This window comes from Pseudonaja textilis, chromosome 3, assembly GCF_049901715.1.
Source record: "Pseudonaja textilis isolate UNSWEBS1 chromosome 3, rPseTex1.2, whole genome shotgun sequence".
NCBI lineage: Eukaryota > Metazoa > Chordata > Lepidosauria > Squamata > Elapidae > Pseudonaja > Pseudonaja textilis.
This window is the reverse complement of record NC_141992.1, coordinates 155,951,715-155,970,736: the sequence shown is the minus strand read 5'-3', so window position 1 is coordinate 155,970,736 and position 19,022 is coordinate 155,951,715. Positions and strand designations below refer to the sequence as shown.

Genomic DNA, 19,022 nt, shown 5'->3' with positions numbered 1-19,022 from the left:
CATGGGTTTATCAAGGTATATCCATTGCATAATTATTATGCAATAATTCGTGGCAGTCAATTTCTTTGAATTATATTGCATTCTTTTAAAATAGCAAATTTGTTGACTAAAAACAACATGAAACTTAAAATTATAAATTAGGCTAAATTGTTTAATGTATTTTTAAACATTTTCTTATGAAGCAGAGGTCATTGATGGTTCTGGGCATGGGAGGATAAAAATCCTTTAGTGCAGGAAAATATGTCCCCTTTACAAGTTACTAGTTATGTTTTTATACCTGATTAGGTAGACATAATAGAAAATGAAGTCCAGAAAGCCTTTACTTTTACCAGTTCTGTTATATCCTTTCTCAAATCTGGCAATTAGAACAGTACACAATATTAAGATTGCAAATGTGTCATAGATATCTCTGAGCTCATTTTAATTTTAAACCTGTTCCTAATGTTGATTTTAAAAAATATTGAATTTAATATTTAATTTACTATATTTAAAATATTAAAATATTTATTTTTCCCAATTATATTTTGCCTTTTTCATAGCTATCATAAACTAAGCCAAAATATCTATTCGTTAATTACAGTTACATCAGAGCTTGGCAATTGAGATGTGAAATTAAGTTCTTTTGCCTCAGAGTATATCATTTTATATTTACTTAAATTGAACTATATCATTTCCTAAATTGTTCACCAGTATATCGGTATCCTTCATAATTATTTTTGTACTTTAGCATCCTGAATATTAGTGTCAGATCACACAAAGTTGACCAAATTGACTAATTCCCAAGTCAAGGACATTTATGACAAGTTAAATTAGCGATAAATTGGGGGACTCAACCTTTTATTCCTTTCCATTGAGATTTGATTGCTTGATTATATGCCATGCCTTGTAGCAATAGCACTTAGACTTACAGTAGTTTTTGATGTATAAGACGCACTCCCTGTTGAGGTAATTCCCTGTTAGGAGAATGAGTGTATAGAGGGAGACTTATTGAGAGTAGTGTTTGAATAATACACACACACAGCACACAGATACACTGTACAGTAAATATAGGTTTTTGCTTCCCTAAACGTTTAAGTAAAGTTCAAAATAAGCAGTCTAAAGTCATTCACAGGTTAAATCAGTCAGCTTTCAGTCCAGGGATAATTCAATAATGAAGTCCAGTATCAAAAACAGTTCAGTAACAGACTTACATCAAATCCAAGAATAGCAGTCATTTAGGAGGAACGGCAGTACTTTCCAACAGAAGGAAAACAGAGAGAGTCACTGAGACACACTCTCTTCTGAGACAAAGACTAAACAACCCAGGTTTCAGGCTCCATCTTATGGCCATTTGAGAAACCATACCCAATTACACTTTTAGCATTCCCTTAAAGAGGCAGTATTAAAATGTCTATCCTGGTTTATATATTGTCCAACCCAAATAGCTGTTAGGTGACTTACATTCCTAACATTCTCCCCTTTTGGGTAAGACAGTATATACAACCTTACATTCTAAGTCCATAATCTTCACAGCAAGCCTTATGCTTTATAGAGCCTTGGGCCTTTGTAAAATGATTTGCTATATTGTTTTCTGACATAGGGTATTTCAGCTTAATTATCTTACTTTGCACACATTGTCTCACATTTAAATATCTTAAATCTGTGTGTTTCGTTCTTGTTTTAACAGCAATATTTGAAGCCATCTGTATTGCTGATTGGTTGTCTTCATAAACAACAATAGAATCTGTTACATCAATTCCCATGTCAATTAGTAATTGTTTATACAAAACTAAATCTGTACATAGTAAATACAAACATGAGAATTCAACCTCCATTGTTGACAAACTTGGATGTTTCTAATAGACCTCCATCCAATTAACACTTTTCCCAATAATATTACAGTTCCTGATGTAGATTTTTGTGTATTTATGTCTGTAGCAAAACTTGCATCAGCATATGCAATTAAACTCAGTTCATCTTTAGGCTCCAAATACAATGCATAATGCATTGTTTGTTTTAGATATCTTCACACACATTTAGCAGCTTGCCAGTGCCTTTCAGTTGGCTCTGTGTTAAATCTCGCTAATTGATTAACACTGTATGTGATATCTGGCCTTGTCCAATTACTGAGATAAGATATACTACCAATCAAAGACTGATAAATTTTCTTATCAAAAATAGGACTTTGAACATCACTATGGCTAAACGCCTGGCTCACTGATGTCTTAGCCGGCGTACAAAGTTCCATTTTAAAACTTTTTAGTAATTGGTTAATTTTATCTGCCTGTGAGATCTAATATCCTCCCCGAGTTCTATCTATCTTTAAACCAAGATTTTGTTTGATTTCTCCTAACTGTTTTATCTTAAATTTCTTCTCTAACAGTGAGATTATTTTAGTAGCTTCTTGTTCAGTTTTGGTGATTAATGCTATGTCATCAGTAAATAATAGCAACAATGAAATTACACCATTACTTTCTTTTTTAAACAAACATGGATCAGCCATGCCAACTCCAAAGCCTATCCTAGTTAATTCTTTAACTATACATTGGTTCCACTCATATCCTGATTGCTTCAAACCATAAAGACTCTTTTTCAATCTCCAGCAATCAGTTGTGTTATCATTTTTAATACCTAAAGGTTTCTTTAAATATATAGTGTGTTGCAACGGTGCATGTAGATATGCCATTTCTACATCCAAATGATTTATAATGTATTTTTCCTTAGCTGCCCACACTAATGCTGCCCTTAATGTAGTAGCCTTCAGACTAGGTGCAAACATCTCATTGTAGTCATTTACTGTCTGAACCCTTGTACTACTAACCTGGCTTTATGGGTAACAGTCCCATCCACACCTGTCTTCAGTTTATAAATCCATTTACATCCTATGGCAGGTTTACCTGGTGGTAACCTAACATTTTCATATACCTCCAGTTTTTTTAATGATTCCAGTTCCTTATCCATTGCTTTCTGCCAAGCAGCCTGATCCTTAGCAGGATACAGTTTTAGTTCACTATAATTACTTGGAACTGTATTCACTTGGCATACAACACTAGCCTGATATCTATCAGGTGATTGTGTTACACGGGTTGAATGTCTTGGTAATACAGGGCTTACTAGTGGACTCACCTGTGCCACCTGCTCCTGTTCTTCTACCTCCTCCTGTGCCTGTTCTCCTACTTCCTCCCGTGCTTCCTCTTTAATGGCTATTTGTGGTTTACTTATTTTATCTTTAGGGACTACTTTGGTGTCAATAATAATATCATTGCTGGATTCCTGTTCCAGTTTATTCCACCCAATATGCTCAAGAAATTTTGCATTAGCACTACAATTAACATGAGCTATGCCTTGATCCCAGATTCTAAACGATCTATGGTTGCCTCATAACCTACAAAAAATAACTTCTTAGCTCTATGTTGCCCTTTCAGTCTTACTTATGAGGAAATATGCACCCATGCTGAAGCTCCAAATGTGTGTAGGTAACTTAAATTTGGCTTTATGCCATGCCAACAAGTGAATGGCAATTCACCAGTTGTTGTGTTAACTACATTGTTTAAAACATGGTTACTATACATTATGGCCTCACCCCACAGTGTTTCAGGCAAACCTGAATCAGATAACATAGTGCGAGCCATGGCTTGTAATGTTTGCCCTCTTCATTCTACAAACAAGTTATGTTGTGGTCTGTATGGTGCAGAACGTTTATGCTCAACACCAGCCAATTTCAACATAGTTTGGAATCTTTTGTTAACAAATTCAGTCCCATTATCAGTAACTAAAGTAATTACTTTATTTTTCATTTTTCTCTCAGCAAACCTTAGCCAGTTAAATAAATGTTGGAATGTTTTTGTTTTGTTAGCAGAAACCATATCGTGAGTAATGGTCCATAATACTCAAAATATAGCAGGCACCTCCCAAATTAGGTTTCTTAGGACCAAATATGTCAGCAAACACAACCTCTAAAGGTTCTTTGGTCTTAAATCCGTTAAGTCTGTTTGCTGAAATAACCTTGCTTTTATCTTGGCTACAAGCATTACAGTTTAAATACTTGCTACAGGGTTTCAATTTTACTCCCTCTGATAATTTAACAGTTTGAGCATTTTGAAATTAATGTGCCCCAGACATCTATGTAATAAATGTATACATTCATCATGTGGCTTAACATTGTTATAAACTGAGTTAGCCATCTTCAACTGGTCATCATGTATCATGTATAAATTGTTCTCTAAAGTAGGAGTAACACTTTTACCCTCTTTCTCTATTATACAGTTATCTCCCCTAAAGGTTACTACATAACCAAGATTAACTAAAGCCTTTACTGATAACAAATTAAATTTCAGTTTAGGTACATATAACATAGTTAAATGTTCATTTATACAAGAACAATATGCAGTACCTTCACCGGATCCTTTCAACTTCCATCTGTTTGCCAATGATACATGTTGCCTACTCATAAATATCTTTACAAACCTTTTTCTATCTTTAGTAATACATTACAATGCTCCACTATTAACAACCCACAAATCATGGTTTACAGTTGAATTGCTAGACATAGCTAAACTAACATTCCTCCTGGTCTTCTGGTGATTATCAGTATTCTGTTGTTTTCCTTTCTTACAGAATCTAGCTATATGTCCCCTAGCCCCACAAGAAAAACATTTCCTAACAGCATAGACAGTTGAAGACAAATCCTCTTCTTGTGGTTGTTCCTTCCTCAGTTGGTCCCTATCCAGCCATCTTTTTGCCTCTTCTAACAACCTTCCAGTTATGTCAGTCAATGTCAGTTTATCTCTGGGCAGGACTTCCAGTGAAGATACATAATCATCATAACTTTCATCCAATGAGGAAAGAATGATGTAAACTTGATGCAGCTCTGAAAATATCAGTTCCTTTTCATGTAGCTCTTGAAAAGTTCTTTTCATTAAGTTTAAATGAACTAACATATCTCCACGTTTCAGAAGATGTGCTCTAAACAGTTTACTTGTAAGATGTATGTGTGCACCTACACTGTCATGAACATAAATCTTCCTCAAATTCTCCCCAATACCTAGCAGCAGACTCTTCTCCACAAATATGGACTAACTGCTGGTCACTCAGTGTTAGTCCAATTATACAAAGAGCTCGTTCGTTGTTCTGTTTAAAGTCAGCAAGCTTCTTGGCATCATCCTCATTTGGATCCCAAGCATTTACATCCGGTGGGTTTTGAACTACATTCCATAAACCTTCTCTACGCAGAAGTAGACTGCACTTCATAGACCAGGTTTGTTCCATCCAACAGGGTTATCAGTGATAGACTTGTTGAAGTGACTTGTGCCATCTTTACCAAGATAGTAACCCACAATTAAACAGTAAACAGCTGTCTGTATACAGTACTGTGCATTCACACTAACTCTCAGTTATCTGAACCTGGTATGGCCTGGGCCATATGTTGAGGTAATTCTCCGTTAGGAGAATGAGGACATACAGGGAGACGTAGTGAGAGTAGTGTTTGAATAATACACACACAGCACACAGATACATTGTACAGTAAATGTAGGTTTTTACTTCCCTAAACGTTTAAGCAAAGTTCAAAATAAGCAGTCCAAAGTCATTCACAGGTAAAATCAGTCAGTTTTCAGTCCAGGGATAATCCAGTAACAAAGTCCAGTATCAAAAACAGTTCAGTAACAGACTTACATCAAATCCAAGAATAGCAGTCAATTAGGAGGAACGGCAATACTCTCCAACAGAAAGAAAACAGAGTCACTGAGACACACTCTCTTCTGAAACTAAGATTAAACAACCCAGGTTTCTGGCTCCATCTTATGGCCATTTGAGAAATGACACCCAATTACACTTTTAGCATTCCCTTAAAGAGGCAGTATTAAAATGTCTATCCTGACATATATTGTCCAACCTAAATAGCTGTTAGGTGACTTACATTCCTAACACACACACACACCCAAAAGTGGGTGGAAATGTCTGTGCGTGTTATACAGTGAATGTTGCTGAAGCCCCGCTCACCTGCCAGCCCCCACCCTTCGGCCTCTACCTCCCAGCAATTTGCCTCCTAGCAGCAAACAGCCTGGTCAGCTTCAGGACAGTCTGATTAGCACAAGCAGCTGATTGTCGCTTGGATTGGCCTCCCAGCGATCAGCTGTTTCAGGCTGCAGGGATTGCCATCGCCTATTGGTGCCTCCACATGCCCCATTTTCAGGGTCCACATCCCATTTTTGGCTTCCACAGGCCCTGTTTTCGGCCTTCGCAGGCCCCATTTTCGGCCCTTTCTGGGCAGGGGGACCTGAACAGGTGGAAAATGGGGTGCACAGAGACTTAAAATGGGATGTGCGGAGGTTGAAAATGGAGCGTGCAATAGCAATGGCAATCCCTGCAGCCTGAAACAGCTGATCATCGGGAGGTCGATCCAACCAACAATGAGCTGATTATGCTAATCAGGCTGTGCTGAAGCTGACCAGGCTGTTTGCTGCAAGGAGGCAAATTGCACGGAGTCAGAGGCAGATTTTTTTCCCTTGTTTTCCTCCCCCAAAACTAGGTGTGTCTTATACTCTGAAAAATACGCTATATACCGCTTCACAGTGCTTTACAGCCCTCTCTAAGCAGTTTACAGAGTCAGTATATTACCCCCAACAATCTGGGTCCTCATTTTACTGACCTCGGAAGGATGGAAGGCTGAGTCAACCTGGAGCTGGTTAGGATGGAAGGAATTGAACTCCTGGCAATGTGAGCAGAGTTAGCCTGCAGTACTGCATTTTGGCCACTCTGCCACCACAGCTCATGGTTGCTTCTAGCAACCTTATAGGTAGACTTTCTCCTTATTTATTCCTATTCTTTGTTAGCGGTTAGTAACCAAAAAAAGGAACTATCTTATCTTATGGCAATTTATTTAGAGTCTTTGAATTAAGCTTTTGAAGTTTTCTGACATTTTAAGAATGAACAAATAAATACCGTATATACTCGAGTATAAGCCGAGTTTTTCAGCACATTTTTTGTGCTGAAAAAAACCCCCTCGGCTTATACTCGAGTCAGATTCCCTCTGAAAAAAAAAAATGGTGTGGAGCTCCAGAGCTGGGCAGCCGTTTCCCTGCTTCCGTGTTTCCTTTGCAACTTGTAACTTGTAAATATGCATAGGATTGTACAATAAAACATTTGCTATTACTCGATGAAGACCTATCAATTTTAAGGACCTATAACCATTTCCTTTAGTTAAAGTATCTTACAACATAAATATCCAGGACAGAGATTACAATAGTCTTCTCTGTATCTCCTGAAATTATTTTTGTTATACTCAAAGTACCGTATATACTCGAGTATAAGTCGACCCGAATATAAGCTGAGGCACCTAATTTTGCCACAAAAAACTGGGAAAACTTATTGACTTGAGTATAAGCCGAGTTTTTCAGCACATTTTTTGTGCTGAAAAAAAACCCCTCGGCTTATACTCAAGTGAGATTCCCTCTGAAAAAAAAAAAAATGGTGTGGAGCTCCAGAGTTAAATGGTGTGGGCAGCCGCTTCCCTGCTTCTGTGTTTCCTTTGCAACTTGTAAGCATGGGGGTAATCGGAAGCAGAAAAGTTCTTGCATGAGGATATATTGTTTTTTCTTTATTTAACTGTTTTTAGAGGGGGCGAAGTCCCACCATCATGTGAGAATGCTCAGATACGAAATCTATCCGCCTGAAAATAAGTGTGTGTGTGTGGGGGGGATTTTAACAGAGGGAAGACATAGGGAGAAGGCAAAAGCGACAGAAGATCCTTCAGGGGAAACTGAGGGGGAGACTCACCCTTGGTCCAGATGAGCCCCCTTCCCTGCCCCTAAGGAAAACAACGCCTGCCGCCGCCGCCTCCTCCCCCTCCTCCTCCCGAGCGGACTGAAAGCAGCTAGGGCTGAGGAAACGAAGCCACCTCGGTTCGCGTTGCTTTCTGAGATCGCGAGCCTAGAGCTCAGAAAATAACGTGAGCCGCTGCCACCACCTCCTCCTCCCCCTCCTCCTCCCGAGTTGACTGAAAGCAGCTAGAGCTGAGGAAACGAAGCCACCTCAGCTCGCGTTGCTTTCTGAGATCGCGAGCCTAGAGCTCAGAAAATAACGCAAGCCGCTGCCACCACCTCCTCCTCCCCCTCCTCCTCCCGAGTGGACTGAAAGCAGCTAGGGCTGAGGAAACGAAGCCACCTCGGCTCGCGTTGTTTTCTGAGCCTAGAGCTAGGGCGCTTTCATTGCACGGCGGAGCTTCTTGTTTCAGGAAACACCGGGTGTCGTTGCTGCCCCCTGAGGGGAGGGCGATTCTGGGCTGCGCGATTGGGGGACTTCGTGGCTTTGGGTGGGTGTGAGGGAGCGAGGACGGACGGAGTCCACGAAGCGGGGCTTGCCTGCCCTTGCTGGCTGCCTCTGCTTCCTTAGGGGCGGGGAAGGGGGCTCATCTGGACCAAGGGTGAGTCTCCCCCTCAGTTTCCTCTGAAGGAACTTCCGTCGCTTTTGCCTTCTTCCTATGTCTTCCCTCTGTTAAAATCCCCCCCACACACACACTTATTTTCAGGCGGATAGATTTCGTGTCTGAGCATTCTCACATGATGGTGGGTTTTTTTCCCCCCTTAAAAACAGTTAAATAAAGAAAAAACAATATATCCTCATGCAAGAACTTTTCTGCTTCCGATTACCCCCATGCTTACAAGTTGCAAAGGAAACACAGAAGCAGGGAAGCGGCTGCCCACACCATTTAACTCTGGAGCTCCACACCATTTTTTTTTTCAGAGGGAATCTCACTTGAGTATAAGCCGAGGGGTTTTTTTTCAGCACAAAAAATGTGCTGAAAAACTCAGCTTATACTTGAGTCAATAAGTTTTCCCAGTTTTTTGTGGCAAAATTAGGTGCCTCGGCTTATATTCGGGTCGACTTATACTCGAGTATATACGGTACTTTGAGTATAACAAAAATAATTTCAGGAGATACAGAGAAGACTATTGTAATCTCTGTCCTGGATATTTATGTTGTAAGATACTTTAACTAAAGGAAATGGTTATAGGTCCTTAAAATTGATAGGTCTTCATCGAGTAATAGCAAATGTTTTATTGTACAATCCTATGCATATTTTGCCAAACAAAACCTTCACTTAGCTCAATTGGTTTATTCCCAGATCTGCTTTAAGAAACTATAGAAAGAGAGATGATACCCTTGTTGCTCTGTTTTCATTGTAACTAGCTGATTAGACATTGAAACACTGAAATCAAGCCATTAGGATAATAGGATTTATTTCTTACTAATGGCTATGTGTGCTGATGGCAAATTTATGTTAGTCTTGATTTCTCTTTTATTTTCAGAATTGGGAGGCTATTTGATGGCACAGAGCCCATTGTTTTGGATAGCCTGAAGCAGCACTACTTCATCGATAGAGATGGCCAAATGTTCAGATATATTTTGAATTTTCTACGAACTTCAAAACTACTCATACCAGATGATTTCAAGGTGAATTATATTTATTGTCATCTTCATAATAACAGAAGGATTATGAAGCAATTGTTTGAGTAACACTAGTTAACAATTATAAAACACTTGGGGAATAATTTCTTTGATTGGTTTTGGCAAAGTATAGATGATTAAAATAGCTATTTGAAATTAGCAAAGCAATATTCCACTTCTAATTTTAAAAGTATGGTAGTGCCAAATGTATGCTGCCTTTAGGTAGCTGTGCCTCAACTCAAACATGCCTGCTTCAGAAGTCTTGGTCTGTCCTTAAACAGGGCTGTTTTTCTTTATACGTAGCACAAGATGGGATTGTTTCTTTTGGGGCACATTCACTTGAAGATGGTAGAGAAAAATCCAAGGTGTTGGCACCTGAGGGGAGGAAAGGATAAGCAAAGGAAGGCAAGTTGCTGATAGCATTGAGGGGCAGGGGTGCTGGCAGCGGAGGAGGAAAGGCTGAAGAAGATGCAGCCTGGATTATCTCTTGCTAAACCATGTTTGCTTTGGGAACTTAATACTTTTTATTATCAGCTTGCTTCTGAAAACCAACTTCTAGTGGACATTAATGGAAAAAACAAGCTGCTGTTTTCATATTTATCACCTTACAGTCTTCTTGGGGGTATTACTGGAAACAAAATGCAGAGTAAAATGAGTCCTTGATATGAACCAGTTAACCTTTTATGCAACTTATGTTTCATGTAATTCAATTTTAATATATGTGCTTTATTTAAACCATATATGTGGCTTGTTTATTAATGTGACTTACTGTATTTGAATCAATATTATAACATGATTCAGGAAATCATAAATGTATGTATTTTTACCCAACTTTTCTTCAAATAGTGAAATCGGCATATGATGTTCTTTGCCCTTCCATAGTTTATCTTCACAACATTCTTATGATCTGATCAGGAGGTTCTTCAGATTTTGAATCTAATCTGAAGGAACTACATGCGTGATTCAAGTCCTTCCAAAGATAGAAAAAATTATTAAAGTACAAATCACAATCTTACACTTAAAATCCTAGAGTTGAAAGGGAATGTTTAAGCTATCAAATCCAATCCTAAACTCAATATTTCATGTAATTAATTAAAATAAAATTGAACTATCCAGCATCTTCTGAAACACGGAGATGAAAAAAAATGACTCCTGGATACTATCCTTCCTAGGGTTCAGAGAGTGGCTGAAGATCACTCAGGTAGCTTTGTGTCTAGGATAAAACTACAACTCAAAAACTCCTGTTTTGTAGCCTAGTGCCTTAACTACTACACCAAACTGATTCTGCTCAATTAGTAATTTACTGTTAATTTCCGCTTATATTTTTTTAAAAAATAATATTTAGCTTTATTTCTAGTTAAGACTTTTAAATATTTCAAATTTTGATAAATAAAAATTCTTGAGCAATAATCTACAGATTATTATAACACTATGAGTCTGCCTCAGAAGAGCACTTCCTATTGTTCTTAACTTTGGGTTTAGATCCTTTTTAGTTTTCCAGTTGTGACATACCAAAGCACATCATGTTAAATGTATAAAGTTTAATGTGCGTATATAGGGACACCAATACAGCACTATTACTAAACTACTTAAAATTTGAAACCACACATGTGTAAATGTTTATTATATTAAAAAATAAAGATTTATTATAATAAAAGTCTTAATAGTAGAAATAGAACAAGTTGAATGTCTTCAGCTTGGATGAGAAGCGAAACATCTTCAAGAAAAAACCAAGAAAGTCCAGTTGCCTTTTGAAAAAGTACCTTTAGGACAAGCATTACCTGGATCAGGGGTCTCCAACTTCAGCAACTTTAAGCTTAGAGGACTTCAACTCCCAGAATTCCCCAACCAGGGAGTTGAAGTCCTCCAGGCTTAAAGTTGCCGAGGTTGGAGATCCCTGACCTGGATGACTGAGATTCTCCATAAACATTTAACAAGTTGAATGATTGATATTGGAAACCTTTTTTTAGATACATTAAATATGTGTTAATATTTTGTAATTGTTAATGCAGGTCCTATTTAATTTTATTTGTGGGTTTCATTGAACTCACTTAACTTTATTTCCAGGTAGGCCTGAATATGTTTGTTTGTGATTAGCTTGCTTAGAATATCGCACCACATTACATACCAGGTACAGAAAAATATTTACTGAGACCACAACAAAAAAACACAAAAAAAACACATCAAGGGAATTCTCTCCAACCATAATCTTATTTTTAACAATTTATGGCACCTGTTCTCAATTAATATGCTTCATTTTAATAATTTCAAAATGAGTCTCACAATCTTGCTGTCCACAATCTATTTCTAAGGTTTCACATATTAATGTTTCTAAACTGGATAATAATTGTATGTCAACATTTATTAATATTTATTATATGTATTTTCTTACACTTGATTCTCTTTTGCATATATGCATTATGAACAGAACTGTATGGAAGTCGTGTAAAAATAATCCCAATAGTAATTAACGGCATTATCCTACTGTTGGACTCTTCATTCCAATATCTACAATATTTTCTTTCTCTTCATTTGATAAAATGTAAAGCTGTGTGATAAATCACAATAAAATATGTAAATGTATATGTATGTATAATGTAACATAATGTTGTGAGTAATAACATAGTATGTGTCTTACACATAGAAGAGAATAAAAATGCAAAACAGCACAGCAGCCTGTCTCTCTTAATGTGAAAATATCCGTAAGGTCTTATTAGGTGGGGAAAAAAAGAGACTTCCGTTAATGTAGAGTTCTCCATAAATTGCTGTTAGCCTTTAGCCTACTATACTTAAATAATAACTATTCAGATACTACCTAATGAGATTTTTTTTACTGTGGTACTAAATATCATATATCTTTCAGGATTACAGTTTGTTATATGAAGAAGCAAAGTATTTTCAGCTTCAGCCCATGCTAGGGGAAATGGAAAGATGGAAACAGGATCGAGAGACAGGCCGGTTTTCAAAATCTTGTGAGTGCTTGGTTGTACGTGTTGCTCCGGATCTTGGAGAAAGAATTACTTTGAGTGGAGATAAATCTTTAATAGAAGAGGTTTTCCCAGAAATTGGTGACGTGATGTGCAATTCAGTCAATGCAGGTTGGAATCATGACTCGACGCATGTCATCAGATTTCCATTGAATGGATATTGTCACCTCAATTCAGTTCAGGTATGTAATCAGTGTATTAGCTTTTTTTTTCTTTTTTCCATTTTAATCTATATTCATAATACTGTTTAACTAGATGGAAGCAGGAATAGTTGCCTTCTATATCACACATACAGAGCAAGGCAGATTTAGGCATTTGGAATACCGTTTGTATGAAAAGAGATGAGACTTCGAAACAATAGATGAAAAGACTTGGACAGAGAAAAGCAATACAGGAATTAAAATAGTGAACTGCAGACAGACAGCTGTATAACCTCCTCTCGAATATATGCAATGAAGGAGAGCTTATCATCTAGTAATTTCATGGTAAAGGGCCTTTCTTGTTTTTTAACTATATATCAGAATCATATTTCTTGTGACTTAAATACGTTATTTCAAGTTTTGCATTCGGGAACAAGAGAAAACAGGTCCTGAATTGTTATGTGGCATTCTTTCAAGTATTCATATAAGTATCTGTACTTTTAACCTTTCTTCATAGGTCTTTCTTTCCTGTTTCCTTACCATCTTTCTCTTAACCTTGTCTAGTCATGAATTTCCTTAAAGTGAGTAGCCCAGAAATGAGCACTGTATAAGGTAGTGCTTGATCAAACAAAATGTTTTTACAGAAACATTACCAAGCCCATGTATTCTCAGTATTGTCCATTTGAGTTGCCTTTCTTCTCAGGTGTATTGCATTTATCTCTACATATTGTATTTATTTCTATAAAACAGAATTTCTGTTACTTTGATTCTATGTTTTAGGTTTAAAAAAATTAAAAATGATATATGTGAATACTTAGTTAAAAATAAGGCTAACGGCATCATCACTTTATCTTACCTTCTGTTAAAATTCAGAAAACTCATTCAGAATTATTATGCAGTTGTATAAATAATTGTATCATGTTTTGAATACCAGCTACAGAGAAACATTTCAGAGATACATTTTAATAATGATGGAATGGATTAATTTATTATTTCTGAATGACATTTTTTGCACTTAGGCATCTGCTTGTACTTTTTATGTTTCGTAGGTACTTGAGAGATTGCAACAAAGAGGATTTGAAATTGTTGGCTCATGTGGGGGAGGAGTGGACTCTTCCCAATTCAGTGAATACGTACTTAAGCGAGAACTCAGAAGGACATCTCGTTCATCTTCAGTCATTCGAATAAAACAAGAACCTCTGGACTAAGGACACTTTTTCTTATGCAACACAAGGGGAACCTTTTTCATGTGCAGTTGGGACACCAAACAGCTTTAGAATGAAAAGTTGAATAAAGATATGTTTATATCAAATATAGAGACCATGCCTGTATTCAGATGAGAGCATTGGAATAGTAATAATAACTTCAAGGTGTAAAATATGTATATGTGAAACATTATGTTTGCAAAAGAAAATAAAAATGGGTAAGTGAGGTTGGTGCTGTGATGGCCATTAAGTCTCCTAGGCCTCAGTAAGGCCTGATTGACCATGAAGAAACCATTGCCATTACTGGAAGCTAACATCTCTTTTCTGTTTTCCATTATTAAATGGCAGTCAGCTTTTCAGTGTATACACCTTGAATCAAGTTTACAGATGCCTGCTTTGGAAGTGACTGAACAGAACTCCAGAAGAGTTTTCTTCATCCATTGCATAATAAAAGGTCATAAGCAAGGATTTAAAAATGTAGCTTGTACAGAAGTCATATACTTCTGCCCACCTGACAGATGTGAACATTTTTCTCTTTCTAAAAAGGATCTAGAATTTATTATTATACAGTAGAATTGCCCTGGTTTGAGTAATGAGTTCAGAAGTGTTTTTTTAACTTAATAATATATGAAGTACAATAAATTCACTTAAAAGGAACTATTAAAATTGGCATTAAATAACAAGACAATCTTTTTAAAACATAACCTTTAATTCACTGTTATGCATTTTATGCATTTATAGAGTGCAATGCCATATACAATGTCTGAGAATCAGTCTTACTGATCTCAGGAGATACGTATAGAACTGCACTGTAAACAATGAATTCTGTTTGGAAAAAATATGAAGGCACGAAGAAGTTAGTAAAAAAAGGTATCTAATCCATTCTAGCAAAAGAAAATCCATTGCGCTTTATGGTGCTACTTTCTCTTCACTGATTTTAGCCTTGTTTGAAAAGGTGGCTTTATGATAAAATCCCAATGTTAGTCCTAGAATTTTATAGATTTTTTTTTTTAAGATTTGGTAAAACAGTTAATTGGAGATTTACACCTAACATCTCGGTATAGCTTCATCAGTGTTTTTAGATTTGTCCTCTTAAATCTTACATTAATTTTTTTTTACAAAGTATGCTTCTATTCTGCATTGTTTTGCCTTTCTCAAAACAGGAAAGATGGTTGCCTACCACTATCGTCATCAGTTACTGGGATTTCATTCACTTTGTACTAATTCAGTAATAAAGGAAGCCATTAGTAAACCTCTTTGATACATGTGGACACATTCATGAAGTTACCGGGAGTTACAAAGAAATAATGCATTACTTTGTTACTTTGGTATCTGAAGTCATCTATGTTTAATCTACACTTTTATTAAAATGAGAAATACCATATTGTCTGGACCCATAAGAATAATTATTGGCTATTAGTTCTTTTTTCCCAATATGAGTAGAAAACTGACTGAGAAAACTTTTATTAGTAGGCAAAATTTGTACTGCTTTATAATATTGGGATATATTGCAGTTGCAGTTGTTTTATCTTTTTTCTTTACCTGTTTTTTAATGTGAAGTTTGGAAAAAAATTGATGACTTTAAAAAAGAATGAAAAAATAGGAGCATGAATCTATAAAAATTTAAGAAATAGCACATTGCTTAAGTTGGTCTGAATAAGAGTTTTATGTTACATGTTTAAAGTTCCTCTTCTCAAGGAATGACATAGTTCCCCCTTTTTTGTCCAAGTTATATTAACTAAGTGGGTTTGGAAGATATTACAAATTATACTGCAGAAGCCCCAAACTCTTCAACGCTATTACAGTATCCTTTCCCACAAAGAATCTATATACAATCTAACATCCATCCAACATAGCTCTAAACAATAAAAGCTAAAAGCATTATCAGTTAGGGTTTTTTTTAATTTGAAATAACCTAATTACATTCCACAACTGAACAAATAAATTCCTAAAATATGTTGATGGACACAAGTAATCTTGTGCTATTCCAGAAGTGAAAGCTTGTAAAATTAATATACTCTCATTTATCCAATGTCATATGTATCATAAGCAGTTAAGGTAAAAATGATGGATGGCAATAATATTAACATACAGTTTCTTTGAGAAGGTATACTGAATTTGTGTTCCCAAATCTGTAAATTTGGACAATAGCAGTAATACTGCATTGCTGTATTTGGATTATTGTTATATGCTTATTTTTAATGGGAATTAGTTTTAATGGATGTGCATTTTTTTTCTTATTTTGCACTATGGTAAAATGGAAGGAACAGAAAAGTTGGAAAAATATTCCTTTTTAATCAGAAAAATCTACAAACGTATAAGAAAAATAAAATTCAATAACACTGTCTGTAGTTACATTTAACATTATACACAATCCCTCCTTTTTTAAAGTAGATGGTCCAGACACTGAATTTTAAGAATGAGATGATAGGGAAATTTTATCATATTCTATATGTAGCACACTGTCGTTCATAGGAACCAATAGTCTTTACATGGTTAAAACTCTTATACAGGATATTTGATAGAAAAATGACAGCACATATGTGTTGTTGAAAGTTGTTTTTCCCACTTACAAATGGTGCAGCTGAAATTACTGTGTTTTTTGTGTTCGATGGGATATGGAATCTTTGTTGGCAATTTGTTCTTGTTCAGTTGTCTGAAATAGACATTGTAGCACGTTCCTTTCTAATTTTATTAGTCAGATAAACATTTCTTCACTGAATGTTATGAATTGAATTACAGATTTTGGAGGACTGGAATATCAATGACATTACATTCTAGATCAGTCATGGAATCCGAGGTTATGAGCTGAATGAACATGATACAGGGGTAACAAAATGTAGACTTCTTGGTAAGCCTGATTAGCTATATACAAAGGGAGCAGAATCTTGAACAGTCTGTTAAATGTCATTTGTTAAATCAGATTGGTAGATAACGAGCAATAAATATATTAAATAAGAAAAAATGAGCAGCTCTCTTTTTACAAGGTAATAATTTCTGAAACGTGATTATAATTTAGCTTTTTTTTAAAAAAAAAACCTACATTTTATTTCACCAGTGGATGCTATATATTGCTGTAACTCATAAAAAATGGAACATCAGCTGCCAAGATTATGTATTCTTTCAACATGATTTAAGTGGTACCAAAGGGTCTGCTGGGTACATATACTGAAAAGAGCGTACAATATGACTTCCTCAGAATAATGTGGCTGGAGTTGCGAATGAAACAAATTTCTGACGGCAAATTGATCATTGTTGCTTATATTGATTTTGAATGCATTTTTAACCAGTACAAATGCCTCTTTGTGGTTCTCTGACGGTTGATCTGATTATTTCTTTAAAACGTACTTAGACCACTCGAAATGAGTCTAATCAATAAAATTTGTAGAGATTTGTTTCTTATTTAATAATCTTAACTGAACAGAGTGTTTCCAAAACTGGTATACAAAGCAAGAGAGCACATAATATACAAAATAGCTGCAGCCCCCAGGGAGAACAGCTTATACCATAGAACCATTCATTGAGAAATGCTCCAAGTGCTTGACGCAGAAACAGAAAAATCAAGTTGAAAGTAGACAGATGAAGGGAATGATACAATTTTTAATATTAGTTTTAAAGCTCTAGAAGTAAGAGAGACCACCGGTTTTTGTCCAATGTATAGGACAAATAGCAATAAGGAATTTACTTTCCACATAGTGCAACTTCCTGTTGAGCATGACTGAAGTATTATCAAATAGAACAAATGCAGGTTTGTCTATTAAAGGGATTCCAATTACACTTCTTCTTTAAGCTTTGGAATCTGAATTTGAACTTTACAAGTAGAATAAATATTTAGGAGCATGCTTACCTAAATTCTGTATTTTTTTTTATCAACATGCTTGTCTTACTTTGATCACCATTTTGCCAAAGAGAAAGGATAAACTAAACTGACATCAGGGAGGGAAATAGATTTTTTAAAACTCTGCAATAATATTGACCATTGTTCTTTTTTAATTATTTCTTTAGAAACTAAAAACCAATTATTCTGTCATTCTTGTCCTTCAAAATTCTCTATTAGGAAATACTTCCATTGGACAAGTGGCATTTGAATACAGACATTCCTGCAGCCTGAGGTTTATTTACAGTGGAAATGAAACCAAGAAAGCTCCAAGCCCCTCGGGCCACTTAAATATTTCAGACTTCAATGTGAGTGCTTTATTATTTCTTGCGAGAGTAAGAGATCACCAGGAGTAAGATCAATACTTTGCATTAAAGTTTCTTGTCATCTTTGGCTATTTCCTCACTGATTTGATTACCTACACCTAAGAAAAAATTGACATGTTAGATCACATGTTCTCTATCTCACAATTTTGTATTTTTAATTCAAAATTATATTGGAAAGTTGGATATTTTTGTTTTATTTATCAATTTATTTCTAAAAGGAAAAAAATGATTTTTTTCTCTCTACAAAAGTGTTGATCCCTTTCTTTTATATCATACTGACCACTTTCCAATTTAACAATAGACATTCAATATAAAAACTATTACACATCTGCAGTCATTTTTATAAATGGGTACAAAAGGTAAGAGCAACAGAGTCCCTCTGAGAGACATGGTAGTTCAGAAATGTGAAACAACTCAAACTATATAGGTTATAATTTTAATTTGCATTTTCTTTATTTCATCTGAGCTCACATATACAATAGACATGAATTATTGATTGTTAAGTTTAGCATTAAAGAATTATGAAGAGCCCAATTTAGCATTTCTAACTTATAAATAAACTACCATTTAAAAACAAGTCCCAGTTGATGCTGAAAAATTACTCTCTGTAAATTTCCCTTTTCCTATCTATAAACGGCTCTTTTTCTAAACACTGACAGTGGCCTATTTCTGTTTCTGTTCTCTATTACTGGTTATAACTGTCAGGGAATTATACTAATGTTAAAACAAAGAATACATTGTGCTAGACATCAAAGGAAGAAAGGGAAATTGAATTGCCATTTTCCAGCTAGCAGCCCATAATCTTTATGATTTCTAGTTCTACTGTATATTTTCTTGAGATTTCCATACAATTAATTTGTCCTGTATGATATCTGAACCTCATTGCATCCCCCAAAAGGGGAAAATCATAAGTCAATATCTGATTAGAAACTTATCAACATACAGGTCCCAAAAGAATCTCAGTGGGCTTAGGATCTCTGAGTTATTGCTAAATTACTAAGAGAGCATGTTTCTAGTGAGGGAATCATACAGTAATAAAAATTTAATCTTGAAGCTTTATT

The 19,022-nt window shown here is 35.7% G+C and overlaps 1 protein-coding gene across 12 annotated transcripts in view; it reads left to right on the top strand.

Annotated features, from left to right (window-relative positions):
* KCTD1 (potassium channel tetramerization domain containing 1) overlaps positions 1-17,943 on the top strand; it is a 91,535-nt gene extending 73,592 nt beyond the window's left edge. For 10 of the 12 annotated variants that reach the window (XM_087931195.1, XM_087931191.1, XM_087931190.1 and 7 more), the window contains 3 exons: positions 9,288-9,432; positions 12,290-12,595; positions 13,603-17,943. In XM_087931195.1, coding sequence (XP_087787321.1) covers positions 9,288-9,432; positions 12,290-12,595; positions 13,603-13,761 — 610 coding nt within the window. In that variant the 3' untranslated portion in view covers positions 13,762-17,943. The remainder of the gene's footprint in view (positions 1-9,287; positions 9,433-12,289; positions 12,596-13,602) is intronic. The other 2 variants (XM_026699261.2, XM_087931188.1) reach the window with 1 other exon arrangement.
* Positions 17,944-19,022: the final 1,079 nt, after the last annotated feature.